Here is a 16,685-nt window from a genome sequence, read left to right on the forward strand (position 1 = left end):
TATACTATTTATTTTGTTTAGCATGTTTATTTTTGTGCTGTCAGTCAGTGCTGTGAACTAAACACACACAGCTTTGATGTTTTTAAACATACTTTTACATTAGAATAATTTCACATTTTATCTCCAAATGAACGTAGAAACAACACATTTCTTTAACAGCATTATTTTATGAATGAAAGCCAACATTCTAATATTGTTGGCTTTGCAATTAAATGCAATTTGCAATTAAATATATGATTTTTTTTCTACTTTTAAAACCCATTATAATAAGTGTGCCTAACAGGTAGGAAATATACAGAAAACATTTTTGTAGGCATTATATTTTAGAGGTACTGCATAAGAAGGTGTGATTTTGTGAAAGGTGGTATTTTGTGCATTTTCTCGCTCTAACACATATTGTGAATGTGTTGTATACTTTATTATATTTACAATATGTCAGTCTTGGGCAGGTGGAATTCAGTAGTTATTTGTAGATTGACTAATGATAAGTTAATTCATTTCCATGTTACATCTACCTGTATTTATTTGAAGAATTTCTATGCTAAAAAGGGAGAAACTTACTACTGGGGATTGGATGATCAAAACTTTGTTGTTTTCTTGGAAATGGCTTCGTCCTTTCTGTACCCAGATCCACCACTGCAGCATTCAGCATCTTCTCTATAAGTTCATCCTCACGTTTGTTCCACTCTTCTTCAGTCAGTGTCTTTGCTTTACCTAGCATTGTTGCTTTTGGCTTTCTTTTGTTTTTTTCAAGAGTGAAGTGTTCGCCTCTATTTCTTGCCACAGTTTGTTCAATCATCTTTAGCAAGTCTCTGACTTGAGATCTGTTACTCCGGTCATTGACCATCACATGATATCTGTTTCCACACTTACTTACCAACTCTTGCAAAGCTTCTCCTTCACATGCAATGTACTCCTCAACTGGTTTATCCTTCAGCCAGTGTCCCTCAGTGAATAATATTATAGTATGTCTCCAGACATTCTCTCCAAAAAGGCTCATGAGCTCCTCCACTGTTTGTTGAGATTTCTTTGTAAAAGGCATGCGGACAGGTAACACTAGCAGGAATGCATGAGGACCTGGAGAACAAACTGCCAGACTGCGTGAAATTTCTCTTTCATTTTCCACAGTTGATGTGGACCAGCCTGGTGTGTCCACCACTGAGACATTACTTCCCTCAACTTTCCTTTGTTTTGCTACACATTGTCTTGTATGGATTTCATGACCCTAGAAGAAATTACAACATTTTTGTTATACAAGAACAAGATTCGTAATTGTTCTATTTAAAGTGCTGAACAGCTAGCAAATTTCTTAAGGAACTTTCTTAAGGGAAATAATTATCACAAAACATAAAAACTAATTGATCAGGCAGCTAATAAGCAAGAGTACTGTGCAAAAGTCTTTATATGTATTTATATATAGCACATTAGTATTTTTATATGTATATGTATAAACGTATATGTATTTTTGGTAACACTTTACTTGAAAGGGTGTTCATAAGACTGACATTACACTTACAGAAGATTTTGTGCATGTTTATGACAACTGTCATTAAGTGTCATTCGCTGATTTATGTCATTTTTAATGCAAAGATGACATTGTTTGAGTTGTCTTTCTTATGACAACTTGACATAAAGCAATACATAATATCCTGTCAGTGTCTTTGTCATGACAACTTGACATTACCAATGTCAAAGATTAAAAGATATTTTAAGAGCACCTAACCCCTATCCCACCCCTTACCCTAAACCTAACCACTTGTCAACCATTAAATACAACACACAAGTAAAATTACAGTCACATGTATTTATTCCATAAAATGAACAAAACAGTATAAACGTATTACAAACAAGTGGCTTTGCAAACCTTCTGAACTGAAGCCATACAATAACTTAGTTCAATGGAACTCCGGGAACGGACATCAACGCATCTTTTTTAAAAATTATTATTATTTTACGGACATCAACACATCTGTAAACAAGCCGGAAGATTAGAATGACGTAATCGGTAACGAGAGCCATTAGCATTTCACACTCTACGCTGACACAATGACCCTGTCTGTCATGAGACAGGCGAAAGCCAATGATATTTCACTATTAAGGCTGACGTAAGATTTGAAAATCTGGAAATGCAGCAGAAACCGGAAGACAGCAGATGGTGATCGCTTTCGCGTCTGTTCCTCATATAAATCAATCGTTTCACCTCGGTACACTTGGAATATTTGTAGGTTTAAACATTTTAACTCTTTTGTATCTGTATCATGCGTTTTCTGGTATTTAATAAATAAATGTGTTGTGTTACTTGCTCAAAAGGCCTGAATATCTGTGTATGTGTAATGTAAATACAGTTATCACGACATTTTGAAATGAGTATAAAACCACAACACATGCTATTATTGGAAAATAATACCCCAAAATGTACTTTTTAATGACGGTAGGCGATAGTCTTGCGTACTGCCGGCGTCATATGGGGTGGAGGATGTTGCATTAAAATGTCATTAAGTGTTAATACTCTGTCAAATAGTTTTATAACCGTGTCATGAATACTTTTCTTGACCCTCAACTACAGTGGTACGAATTAACATGTTTATGACAGATTTATGACAGGTTATGTTGTCTTGGTAATGTCAAGTTGTCATGACAAAAGCACGGACAGGTTATGATGTATTGATTTATGTCTGTCATGGTTCTGCTCCATCTTGTCTTGCTTTTCTTGATCTTGTGGCAGAGCCATGGCAGAACCTCTTGTTTCATGTGGAGTGAAGCATTTTGGCCCACTTGGCCTTCCACATGCTCTCTCCAGGTCTCGTCATTGTTCCTGCCCTCGTTAGTGATAATTATTAGTTCATGCCCCGCACCTGTCCCCTCTTGATTTATCTCCCTATATATTGACCTTGTGTCTCTTGTCTTGTGCTGGTTCATTGTATTGTTGTGTCTGTGTCATCTGTGGTGAGTTCCTGTGTTTGTGTAGTCTAGTTTATTGTAGTTATATGTCAAGTGTTATTATTAGTCTAGTCTAGTTAGTCCTTGTTCCCGTTGCCATGTTTTGTTATGTTTGTTTTGTATTTATATTTTATTAAATGTCTTGTTAACCCCTTACCCGCTGTCTGTGTCTGGGACCTCTGTCCTTGTCCTCACCACCCACGTTCATGACAGAATGAACCAGCCAAGATTGGACCCAGCAGACAGAGGGATCGCAGCGGGAGGGGTCGATGCCGCCGGGCTCCCCCCCAGGGTCGAAGACGCCGGACTCCCTTCCAGGGTCGAAGACCGCCGGAACCCCATCCGGTGTCGAGACTGCCGGGCTCCCTTCCAGGGTTGAGGTCGTCGGGTTCCCCTCCAGGGTCGAGACCACCGGTGTCCTGTTCCCGCCACAGATCCCTGCCGGCATCCCAACCGGTACCCAGTCCGGTGTCCAGTCCGGTATCCAGTCCAGTGTCCAGTCCGGTGTCCAGTCCGGTGCAGCCGGCGTCCTGTCCTGCCCAGCCGGTGATCCAGCTGGTGTCCCAGCCGGTGGTCCAGCCGGTGTCCAGTCCGGTGCAGCCGGTGTCCAGCCCAGTGTCCAGTCCGATGTCCAGTCCGTGTGTCAGCCGGCAATCCAGTCCGTGTGTCAGGCGGCAATCCAGTCCGTGTGTCAGCCAGCAATCCAGTCCGTGTGTCAGCCGGCAATCCAGTCTGTGTGTCAGCCGGCAATCCAGTCCTGTGCAGCCGGCCATTCCAGTCCGGTGCAGCCAACCATTCCAGTCGGTGTCCTTGTAGACTTTTTTTGGACTTCCTTGTTCCCCTGTTTTGTCTTGTCTGGTTTGTGCCTTAGGGAGCGTCAGGATGCCGCTCCTTAAGGAGGGGCTTCTGTCATGGTTCTGCCCCATCTTGTCTTGCTTTTCTTGATCTTGTGGCAGAGCCATGGCAGAACCTCTTGTTTCATGTGGAGAGAAGCATTTTGGCCCACTTGGCCTTCCACATGCTCTCTCCAGGTCTCGTCATTGTTCCTGCCCTCTTGTTTCCTCGTTAGTGATAATTATTAGTTCATGCCCCGCACCTGTCCCCTCTTGATTTATCCCCATATATATTGACCTCGTGTCTCTTGTCTTGTGCTGGTTCATTGTACTGTTGTGTTTGTGTCATCTGTGGTGAGTTCCTGTGTTTTGTGTAGTCTAGTATATTGTAGTTATATGTCAAGTGTTATTATTAGTCTAGTCTAGTTAGTCCTTGTTCCCGTTGCCATGTTTTGCTATGTTACCCCCCGAGGGTGTTTGCTTTGTATTTATATTTTATTAAATGTCTTGTTAACCCCTTACCCGCTGTCTGGGTCCTCTGTCCTTGTCCTCACCACCCATGTTCCTGACAATGTCAAGTTGTCATAACAAAGACAACTCAAACAATGTCATCTTTGCATTAAAAATGACATAAATCAGCGAATGACACTTAATGACAGTTGTCATAAACATGCATACAATCTCCATCATATTCATGACATGTGTCATGTCATGATTATGAAGGTGTCATGTCAGTCTTATGAACACCCCTTCAAGTAAAGTGTTACCGTATTTTTTTCTGTAGTGTGTCAGTAGGAAATATCAGTACATTTCCAAACATTCCTTTTGCCATTATTTGTAATAATCCAGTCAGATTTTTGTATGCACAGGGAGTCTGACAACAACCGGTGCTTCACACGGAGAGCTCACCATCATCTGTCTATTATTATCTTTAGTNGAGCAAACAGATGTTACTCTATTGGTTGAGCAAATGTTGTTGTGTCGGGCTGTTCAAAACAGTGCAATGTTTCATATCAGCACAGTGTACACTTTAGTGAAATCATCTTATGAACGGTTTACTCTGCATATTAAATTGAAGATTTTTTTTTAAAGAAACATTTTCCACTTTTCTCAGCAAATGTGAATTGATACAGTATGTGTGTCAAGTAATAAATTCAATTAAAAACTGCCATTTTTGACACTGTTAATATTTACACGCACACTGGAGCAGCATGCGGTTGGTTCCGCTCCAGGGCTCCTGAGGGGACGCACAGGCTCATGTGCTGAACGCCAGGCAGCTGCATTGCCTTGGCAACATCTAATGGCTGTCAGATCAGCATTGCCACTGTGATGATGGGATTAGATTAGATTAGATTAGATTAGGTTATGTTGATTTCCCAGAACGCACACACACACTTAAGGCTGTCGGTGGCACGTGTTCAGTGCTTCAGAGATTTTGTGTACATGAAACATACGTATATTGCTCTTGTGTTACAACGCTTTTATTTATAATCTCTGTTTGTGTCAATGACCTGAAGTGTGATCCAGTTACAGAGACAGTGTAAATGTAAAGTTGATGTGAAATTGTTCACTTGTTCTCATTAAAAAATAAAGGAATAGAAGCTGTGGTACATTTTTGTAGATTCATCTATGACGTAGTGGGGGACTAGCCAAGTCCTCATGAGATGTGTGTGCCTGTCCTTTAGAAAATTAACCATAGTTTTGTAAACAGAATAAAACAGAAAAATCACATGTACTATAAAAAAAATCATTTTCTAAAGGAGTGTAAATATACATACCGTACATATCGGTTAGTTGTTCTCACCAATACATGGTGAAACAACCAAATGATGTAACCAAATATTTATGACTGGAGAAACAAATGTAATGATTTGTTTGTTACAGGATCTTGACCACCTTGGGCTCGCAGTTTGACTTGAGGACACTGCGGGCCGTTCGAGTGCTGAGACCCCTCAAACTGGTGTCAGGAATTCCAAGTACGTGTCTGATGGTTAAGAACACTGCAGCTTGTATTAATGTGATAAAGTGAAATATTTATCATCAACACATGTAACTAAATCTCTGTCTCTGTCAATCTAGGTCTTCAAGTCGTACTGAAGTCTATAATGAAGGCGATGGTTCCTCTTCTTCAGATTGGTCTGCTGCTCTTCTTTGCCATTGTCATGTTTGCTATCATTGGTGTGGAGTTTTACATGGGCAAGTTCCACTACACTTGCTTTAAAATTGAGACAGGTATGTTTACTTCAACAAATCGTGTATTACAGTAGAAAAAGCATATGATGATGCGGTTATTTCAGATTTCCTCCACCTTTCTCACTGCTAGGATTTACCCGTAAACTCTCCCTGCTTCCTGTTCAATGCACTTAATGGGATTGACAGAAACATGACAGATCTTCATGATTACTCTTTCTAAATAAATTAATAAAAAGTATTGGTAAGGTACTGTAAAACATCTCGGTTACGTCTGTAACCTTTGTTCCCTGATGGAGGGGAACAACGAGGGACGTTGTGTCGACAGAATGGGGTTTGACTTGAGAACCTATCATCTCTGACTGACTTTGAAAAGGCCAATGAAATTGGCGAATGAAATTTGCATGCCGGTCTCCGCCCCCGGATATCCGATGTGGAAGACGGTGTGCTGCATTCATTCACCTTTTTTGCAGTCCAAGTAGAGGCGCAGCGTACATACTGGACAATGGTCGAATTGGATCGCATAGCCGAGACAGATCGTCCTACCTAGCCACCATGGCGGTCTGGGAAGCACTAGCCAGGCTCCTACGGATCGACACAGGGGGGGACTAGGGGTTCGATCTGCTTCACCGATCCCCCGGGGGGTGGTTCGATGGCTAGCAGTGCGGCTCCCTCACCATGGTGGGGGGCCCGGGGAGGAGTGACTTACTGACTTATTGACTCTGCTGACTTACCTGCCCGGCGATAGTGCAGCTCAACGCACCGTCGAATTGAGAGTGGAAGTATTGCTGGAAGTATGCCCGATATCGCGTCTCACCCTGACGCAATGTCGAGTTGCCACACACGGTCGTATGGAGGGTGAGAGCGGCTGCGAAAAAAAACCCCACAGAGAGAGAGGAAACTCTTTAATGAGAATGTGGCTCTTCCCGTCAGGGTCGCTTCCTTTCGGCGGTTGGTGACGGGGCGGTGCTCTCCTCTTTGACGTCTTCTTCTGGGGGGCTGCCTGAGTAGGAAGGCGGCCGGGTCATGGCGGGGCTAATCGCCTCCGTCTGCTTCTTCACTGCCGAGAACTGGAGAAGTCCTCGACGGTATCTCTGAACAGCCCCCCTTGCAAGACGGGTGCATCGAGAAAGCGGACTTTCTCAGCGTCACGCAACTGCGCAAGGTTTGACGGGAGCGCGCAGAGAAGGGGGCGTTCCAGGTCTTACTAAGCTCCTCATGCACCTCCGGGAAAAATGGCACCGAGGCCGAGCGTGGCTTGAAGTCACGCCCAGAACCGAGGTACCAAGTATCCAACCGCGAGCATTGGGGGAGAGGCAGTGCAGTGCACTGCAGCCCAACGCTCGCGGTGGCCCGGGAAAGCATGGCTGACATCTCGACGTCCGTCTCTTCCTGGACTCGACCTCCCGGGGGAGGGAGCTCCAGAGAATCGTTGGGGTCAGATGCCAGAAGGTCGCCCTCCAATGCTGCAAGGGACACCTCACCTTCATCCCGTACTGTTGCCGAATACGTGGCTGAAGAACAAGACGGGGTGTGAACGGTCCGCGAGCCATTGGCTGACGGATTGAGGCTCACGGTAATCCCCATATCACCCTTGCTGCTCGCCGTGGTGGACGGCAGGGCTGAAGCCGCTGCTGTCACGGGACGGGAAGCAGACGAGGTGGTGGCTGGGTCCATAAAGAACACAGCCACCCGTGACCGCAAAGTCTGGATCGTCTTCCGCCCGCAGTGCTGGCAGGACGTATCCACAAACGCCGCCTCAACGTGCTGGATACCCGAACACTTGAGGCAGACGTCGTGTCCGTCCCCCGCCTCGATGAGGGTGTTGCATCCACGAGAACAGCGGGACATGCCACGCTTAGGAATTTTGCTCTTTTAGAACACCTCTGGTGCTGCCGAGACGCCCAGGGGAAGTCGCTGAGAGAAGGGACAATCTGCTGCACTGTGTCATAAGATTCCAGCAGTTTTCAAGCAGGAGGATCAGCATAGAGATGCGAAGGCTCCGAAGAAAAAAAGGTGAATGAATGCAGCACGCCGTCTTCCTTTTATACCCGGATATCCGGGGGTGGAGACCGGCATGAAAATTTCATTCGCCAATTGTATTGGCCTTTTCAAAGTCAGTCAGAGATGATAGGTTCTCAAGTCAAACCCCATTCTGTCGACACAACATCGAGAGACCGACAGAAAGGGAACCAGGCTTTCACATAACCAAAAAATATGTATGTGCACATTTATACACATTTACGAACAAATTTATTAGTGCTGCTTTTTGTGTTATGTTTGCCATTTCATGCATGTTTTACAATTCCATTTTTTTAAAGTCTCTCTTTCTTCTGTATTTGACGGGTTTGTTTCCAAATTGGAAACATTCCAAATATTAATTGGAATGCACAATAAAAAACATGATTTTTGAAAAAATGTAAAACGGAGTTATCACATTTTGGAAATAAACTCTTCATTTGTATCTCTCCTAATGAAAACAGTAATTTGTTGTTCAATAGATTTTTATGATGCTGTGAAGTATTGTAATGGTCATTTATCACGAGTCTGATACTATTACACACATAAGCATGGGAATATTTCTTGCTTTAAAGCTGTGGTCCAGCAAACGGTCTCATGTATCGGCACAGTATGATTCTTGAAGACGAGCACATGAGCTCTGCTGTGCCAGCTGAGGCCGTGTGTGCATGTTTGTGTATTTATGTACCATATTTGCGTGTCCACGGTGTGAGGGTGCTTGACAGGCCATTAATGTACCGTGTGTGTGTGTTATTTCAGTGAAACAGTGTGTGTAATTAACTGGTGTTAGTAATGAGGTTTCGACTGAGCCGCTAACACATGCTCAGCTGCTGGCGGCTTCACCCCTCAGTCAGCAACATCAGCAAGTGCTATTATGCCTGAGAGAGAATTCCTGACTGGCTCGGAGATGGTGGTTTCACTAATTTGCTGTTCAAATACATAAACCCATTGATCTCAGTAATAAAGATTTTTTAAATATACGTAACACAGTGTGTGCGTGTGTGTGTCACCGAGTTAGAAGGGGTGAATACATAGACTGTGGATGTCTGTGTTGATCTATTTCATGTTGTAACAGGAAGCTGGAGAGGACATACTAAAGTTCCTATACTGTCATGTCTCTGTATTTAGCGTTACTCTTTGTTTTTGTTTACTGTACTTCCTTTGCCTGAAGTAGTTGTTTCTGTTTGTTTGCGTGTGCGTTTAGGAGAACGGGATGGTGATTATCCATGTGGTACAGAGACTCCTGCAAGAACGTGTCCCAATGAAACGGAGTGCACGGGGTATTGGAAAGGACCCAACTTTGGCATCACAAACTTTGATAACATCCTTTTCGCCATCCTCACAGTCTTCCAGTGCATCACCATGGAAGGATGGACTGATGTGCTTTATCATGTGAGTAGCTGTCTCTGCGAGCGCTACACATTGGTCAGTTTATGAGTTTGAATTTAAATTGGCCACACCCACAGGATGTTGAATGGAAATTGACTGAATTGCAATGTACAGAAATTCAACGCAGACATAGAAATTATTTATATCCGACGCAACTTCTAAGCACTCCTCAATTACTATGTTGTGTGGACCACGATTTGACCTTCTGAAGCCGTTTACACTTAAAATATTTTTTTTTCAGTAAAAAATGTATTTTCCTTAGAATTTACTGTAGTAAACTGTTGTAAATCACAGTATTGTGTAGTATATATAGTAATTTCTACACTTCGTTAATGCATACTACAGTATTCTGTAGTATTAACTAGTAAATTGATAACCTGCGGTAAATGCTGTAGTATACTTTAATATTTACCACGGTTAGGTTAAAAACACTATGCCCCGGTTTCACAGACAAGGCTTAAGGCTAGTCCCAGACTAAAAGGAATTTTGAGCTGTCTTAACTGAAAATAACTTGCCCTGACACAACTTAAAATATATCAGTGCCATTGTTTTGTCTCAAGATGCACATTGGTAATGTTTTTCTAAGGTATTTTAATAAAAGCGACTTAAATAGGCTAAATTCTTAAAAGGCATAGTCCTGGTTTAGGCTAAACCTTGTCTGTGAAACCGGGCCTATATTATCTAGAACTGTTACTACAGTTTACTTTGGAAAATACTAATAAGTATATTACAGTATTTTTATACCATTTTAATTATACTTTCTTCAATTCCAGTTCTTCGTCATGTTTGTTACTTTAATTCAAAATAAAAATATAATGGAAGGCATTCTTAATTTACTTTTAAATGCCTCACAACTCTTGATTCTGATGTGTGTAATCTCAAAGGCCTCTCTGTGTTTTCTGAGTTTTGCATTGTGCTTCAAAACATCTGACAGTCTGTGTTCTGCTTGTCTGAGTGTTGAACTCATGAGACCGTCTTTCTCTAAAGGTGCCAAAATCTGTTGCTGATGTGAATACAAAGTGAAAGAATTTTAATTGCACACAGTCAAATAAAATACGCAAACTGGCATGTTCACAAAACGTAGCACCTTTTGACATCAATTCACCCCCCCGTGTCTATTAGTTGGGCCTTCTGTTCTAACCACAGGTCCGCCATTTTAAAGACATCGCTTGTAAATGCTTGCATGTACTGTACTGTCTGTGGTTCCCCGACACTCGGCGATGTTTCCGAGGAGTGTAGACTCAAGCCTGCTGAGTGACAAGTATCAGATTGCTGTAGCTTCACCTGCTGCCCATCACCTCACAGTTTACAAATCTGTGCACGTTGCCAGAGCATGGTGTTGGGCAATATATCGTCACTGTTGGGCGGAATCCTCACATCTCCAAAACCATTATTTTTCAGTAAATTAAAAAAACTGCATATTTTTTGAGTTATTAAACATTGTATCTTTAAAGTTGGTATTATACCTTATATTGCTATCATATACTGTTGTGTACCAACATTAACACAACATTTCCCCAAAACCATGTTTAATCGGAGATACAAGGTTTATGACTTGGGAGCAGGGAGATACGAGATTACGCTGTCATTGATAAGAATGGTACGGACACAGACGTCTCTGCTGCCAGCAGTGTTCATCAAAGTCTGCGGTCGCTTTGAGCCTTTTTACAAGAGACGAGGCTTTAAGAGCTAATGAAAGCTAATGATTGTGGTTACATACATCTTCCTAAACTCTATTTTAAACGTTAGAGCTATGAGTGATGCAATACCAAAATAAAACGTTAAACAGGCTTTCTAATATAGGCGGAAATTAATCTGCACGGAAATAAAGTCGGCGGTCGCGTTGAGCCTCTTGACAAGAGAAAAGGCTTCAATAGTTAACCAAAGCTAACGACTGTGGTTACATACATCTTCCTAAACTCTATTTTAAAGGTTTAAGAACTATAAGTGATGTAATACAAAAAACGATGAGCTGACTAGGCTGTCTAATAGGTGGAAATTAGCCGAATCTGCTCGCAAATTTACCTTCGTGGCTCACGGGCTTCCTTCTGCACCGAAGCATTACAGCTATCTATTTTTAACAAAACAGACCTACTCAAATGTATCTAACCTAACTATTTTCACTCGTTATTGTCTAAAAAACTTTCAATCAGGAGACGTAAAGCCGAGAAGCTCCCGCGGAGTGAAGAAGAGGTGGAGTTACGAGACTTCTCAGACAGTTGAAGTGTCCAATGGAGTTAAGAGATTTGCTCTCAAGCTATTTTCAACTCTTTAGATTGGTTAATAATTTGTAAAAATAACAGACCCACATGGGGACTGACCAATAGCATCGATTTGTGAAAAAATATGAAATTGACCAAATTTGGACATAGGAGGTTTCCGCCCGACAGCGACGATATGCAACATTGTTACTGTTTCCCTGACACAGACTGAGAGAGGAATTATGTTAAGACGAATTCAAATTGTGCTGCCAGCTGAAATCTGTTATCTTTCTTTCCGTTCTAACCTTTACAATCTTTCCTTTTGTTTTGCCAATCACTGTTCATGTCACCACAGACTGGTTTGGCAGGTTTTTTTCTGAGATTATACTGTAGCTTTTCCTGTAAACAGGTCTGTGTGAGAGTCAGTTTCATCATTTCAGTGCCAATTTGTAACTACTGGAGCTTGTAGTTAATCGGCTGCTTTTTGCCCAGGAGCTTGAAACTTATTTCACGCAGAGTTATTTATAATGTCATCGATGACTGACTGCAATTTTAAATCTATTAGCATTGATAAGCAATGAGCTATAATTGGTGACAAATAGAGTGTAAATGAATGCATACCTGTATTGTTCATCGTAAGTTCTAGATCTGCCTCAGAAGCAGCACATTTGCAACTTTGTGTTCAGTTACTTTTACTCCGTCTTTTTGGGGACACATTTTTTAAACAGATAGAGAGCGGCTAGAAAAGAACTGGGGAGAAAGTAAATGAGATTGAAACAGGTCTACCCAACTGCTATTAAAGATAAAGTGGAAGAACTACTGTACATCAAGAAGTGAGAATCATGACAGGGCTCCATTTTCTAGATTGCATGTCAGTGTAGCTGGTATACGTGACTCTTTAGGATGATGTTTTTATAGTGCAATAATACAAACAGCAAATGGAATCATGGGATTGTCTATGATGAATTATATAACTATATGTGCTTTATTATAAATTTCGGACTTTCTTCCGGCGCTGCAAAACCCGTGATCATGTTATTATTGATTTGCATTCATAAAGATTCAAATGCTTTATGAACACAGTTGGTTGTTTAATACAATCTGTCTCGTCTAATTTGAAAAAAAATGTTTTACTGGTTAGATCATCTGTAGTGAAGCAACACTGTGTAGTGAGCTTACCAGTTAACTAAAGGCAGAACTATTGGTTGTATCCACAAAGGGCTATATCTTGTACCAGAATGTACGATTTTCAGGGGTTTATTGGTTTTCTAAAGTACATTTATATGATGTGTTTTTTGAATATACTGTTTCAGAATTGGTATATCATTTTTAGTTATTTTTTGTTCTGGATGTGGGCATTACAGAAGCCATTGAAATGAGCAAGACTTTTATATATGATAATTACAACATTAACTTAACACATAAATAAGTAAAGGAAGTAAATTGGGTTTATGAAACGTTCGACTCCACCTGGGGGGTAATAATGTCTTTGATGGCATGGGTGATGGCAAGCTGCCTAGAATGAGACATTGTGTGTTCGACAGCCCTGCGCGTGTCACCATGCTGCATTGCATTTAGCATTAATGTTGATGTTACTCTGACAATCATCTGCTGTATTTTTATTTTAGCAGCGTGTGTGCGTGTATGTGTGTCCACACGGGTGTATTTCACATCTCATTAGAGCGAGCTGAGTCACCAGCCGTCCGTGCACCTTGACCCTGTCAGACAGCCATCATGAGTTGTCAGACCAATTCCTGTGCTCATTAAACATCTTTAAAAATAGTCTGTCAGGGGTTGGATGGAGTAGAATATTGGATTGTTCAACGGTGGAGTTTCGCTAGTTCTCTCTCTATCTCTCTCTTTTGGATGCAACTCATTATAGTGACTTTAAAAGAATGCATGGAAGGAGGTGTAGTGTGCGCTTTGTCTTTATTATTTCAGTATCCTATTTAGAGTGAGCGATATATGATGACTGCAGCAGAAGGGCTTGTACAATTCATATTTATCTCACTGTAAAGACTCACAGATGATTGACGCTTTAGTTCGCTGATCTATTTATAAAGTGGTTTAGAAAGGTAAGCTGTCATTGCTGATAAGTCAGCATTTATGGTACACATATCCATTTTAAAAACAAGAATCTCTTTTCGGTGAAAATCTATGTGCATATATCTTCATGTTCTTATTTGTGATGTGAAGATATTGAGCCACATGGAATGTGCATTCTAACATGCTGTAGTGATAAATTGCTTTGGTTTTCCAAGGAAGTGCAATTCCCTAAGTACTCCGTCATCAGCAGAAGGGAAAGTAGATAGCCTCCTCTGGGTACTGAACAATGACTGTTTCACACAGATATCTCCTCCCCATCATCCCTCTTGGGAGCTCATACAGTGCATTCTGCTCAGTTCACTGTTGCTTAATTAGGAGTGAAATTCCTCAGTGTAAGCTCAGAAAGTCTAGTGTATACTGCTGCAACGAAAGGCCTTCTCAAACTGCTCTTCCTTTGTTATTAATGTAACTCTAAGCAAATAATTAGAAACAATAGTATAGTATAATGCAATGTATGTCCCTTTGGATAAAAGCGTCTGCCAAATGCATACTGTAAATGTAAATAAATGTAACGGCACATCTGATTGTTCTTTCAAATCGCTGCTTCACCCCCTGGTGAATGACAACATAACTGAGGTTTCGGTTTTCACCTTTAGTTTTAGTTTCATTCAGAAATGTTGTTATATAGCCACACAGCAAAATCGCCAGTGTTAAAAAAGGTCAAATTAACTCTCACACTCTTTGAGAGTGTGGATTATATATACACCGTGAGTGTTAATTTGACCTTTTTTAACACTGGCGATTTTACTGTGCACATTAAAATGAATAAAAAAAATCCCGAACATTCACTTTATCTACAGTGTTCTGATAATGTTACAACTTTTTCATTTTCAGATTTTACTCCCTTTACGGCTCTATTTTCATAAAAGGCCTATTATAAGAATTCTCTGGTTTAATTTTTGTAATGTTACGACTGTTTTTTGAAATCTTTTTTATGTGGCAATAAAACTGTATATAAAAAAATATATAGTATTATTCCCATTCATAACAGGAGGATGTGCATGCACTAGTAGGAAGACACTAAGGTTTTTCAAACTGCGCTTAAACCCGGGTAGCCTCTACGCCGTAGGCAACACAGCGGTTTTCATTTATACTTGTGTGTCAGTGTCTGCGTCTACAGGCAATGATCACTAGGTGTCAGTAGCTGTGTTCCAATTCAAAGGCTGCGACCTTCTTAGGTCGCGGACTTAAAAACTAGGTTTCGGTCTTCAAAGCACGCAGCCCCCAAAGTCCACAAAGCGAACCAAAATGAGACGGTCTAGCCTCATGCAGGATTTCCAAGTTACGTCACCTGCTGCTCCTGTCACGTGGTGACAGCAGCGGGACACAGCAGAGACATTTCAGACTTTTTTTAAACAGACACGGAAACTTAAGATGTTTATTTTATTTTAGAGAATATGACGCATTTATGTAGATTAAAACAACCCAACAGTATATATGACAATATGAATCAACAACATCATGTATAATATAAAAACACAGACAGGAACAGTTTTCTGCAGATTACCTACTTTTATTTAACTAAAGTTTCGAATTTAGATATGTAGCCGTTACAGGCGCGCAATGAATCTCGGGATAGCCTAGGCTGTTAAGGATCCATTCGTTGTAGCCTTGTCAGCCCGCGGAAACAAGGTCGCATTTTGAGGCAGCCTTCGAAATGGGACAGCCTTTTCCAGCCTTCAGTCGCGCTGCTGTGATGCAACCGGTCTTGAAATACAGCCTTCGAAGCATGCAGCCCCGAATTGGGACACAGGTAGTCTAGACAACAGCCGAAGAAGAAGCATCTCATTGTGTACGCTGTCTAAGAAGCATTAGAAGTGATAGCGGCAAGTAAACAGTCACTTTTGTTAAATACAGAAGAACAAATAATTGACTTCATTCGGAAATGCGTTGAGTAAACATGAGGCTATCGCAGAGTTTTTGACATTAGGGAGGGGTTCAAACAGACCAATCACAGCGCTTGCGGTCCGCGCTGGGTCCGCGTTGAGTTTACGTGTTGTTACATTTTTGGAGAGGTGCATGTCAGGCTCCGCAGAGCTACGCAAAGCCTACAGCATACGGACGACCATAACTTGAGCTTTATTCTAAACCCCGGGGAAACGAACGTTTCACACTTGTAATTTGGATTCTGCATTGTGGTGCTGAACGTGCACAGTGTGAAACGAAGCGGGGTTAGAATGAAACGACCAGACGCTTAGCAATGGACATCCAATCAAAAACTGATCAGCGCTTACCTCATATCACGAGATGTGCACAGTCCATAATCTGTGTGAAAAGCTCTACTGTGGGTGAAAGTAGTTCAAAACAGACAAAAAGAGACAAAACCTGGTGAGCTGACAACCTAGTAGACTGTATTTTAAGGCATCAATGCACAGTGTTAGCAGAGAATTGTTACAGATGAGTTCATTCAGTACCAAAAGGTATTGATAAAAATCTATCTTGGTTGGTAGGGATTGTTTTATGTGATCAACGGCATTGGCACCAGCAGGGTAGTTATATGAGGGAATGAGATTGATCCACATGTTTGGTCTGTAAAGGCTCCCAATGGGATGTGTTTTGAAGAGCACCAAAGATGGGGTTCAAAGCAGAAACGCTCTCCTTAAACATTTTCTTTTACATTGTAGCGTTCTGAATGTATTACATTTCATAACAGTTAAAAAAATGGCTACAGTGGATCCATTCACAACATAGTTAAAGGGATTTTGGTTGTCACCAATAACCTAGCAGTCTGCGCACTGACATACTATGCAGTAGTGCTTCGGACAACCCAAGTCTGACTCTTGACTCGGTCCCTTACCAGCTCCTGTTCCCCCCCCTCTCTCTCTCTCTCTCTCTCCCTCTCTCTCTCTCTCTCTCTCTCTCTCTCTCTCTCTCTCTCTCTCTCTNNNTCTTCTCTCTCTCTCTCGTCTTCTTCGTTCTCTCTCTAACTCTCTCATCGCTCTCTTCTCTCTCGGTCTACCCTATATCAATTCGGTCATACATATTACTTTAAAAAATAACACTGTAA

General features: G+C 41.5%; 2 protein-coding genes across 3 annotated transcripts in view; one reads left to right on the forward strand and one right to left on the reverse strand.

Annotated features, from left to right (window-relative positions):
* Window positions 1-16,685, reverse strand: part of LOC130569759 (GTPase IMAP family member 8-like) — a 45,612-nt gene that overhangs the window by 790 nt on the left and 28,137 nt on the right. The window contains exon 5 of the mRNA XM_057359599.1: window positions 562-1,225. Coding sequence (XP_057215582.1) covers window positions 562-1,225 — 664 coding nt within the window. The remainder of the gene's footprint in view (window positions 1-561; window positions 1,226-16,685) is intronic.
* The window catches only part of LOC130569753 (voltage-dependent N-type calcium channel subunit alpha-1B-like), a 102,316-nt gene continuing 91,293 nt past the window's right edge, over window positions 5,663-16,685 (forward strand). For both annotated transcript variants that reach the window (XM_057359584.1, XM_057359585.1), the window contains exons 1-3: window positions 5,663-5,749; window positions 5,853-6,005; window positions 9,187-9,374. In XM_057359584.1, the coding sequence (XP_057215567.1) occupies window positions 5,879-6,005; window positions 9,187-9,374 (315 nt within the window). In that variant the 5' untranslated portion in view covers window positions 5,663-5,749; window positions 5,853-5,878. The remainder of the gene's footprint in view (window positions 5,750-5,852; window positions 6,006-9,186; window positions 9,375-16,685) is intronic.

This window comes from Triplophysa rosa, linkage group LG19 (genome assembly GCF_024868665.1).
Source record: "Triplophysa rosa linkage group LG19, Trosa_1v2, whole genome shotgun sequence".
In the NCBI taxonomy this organism is placed as follows: domain Eukaryota; kingdom Metazoa; phylum Chordata; class Actinopteri; order Cypriniformes; family Nemacheilidae; genus Triplophysa; species Triplophysa rosa.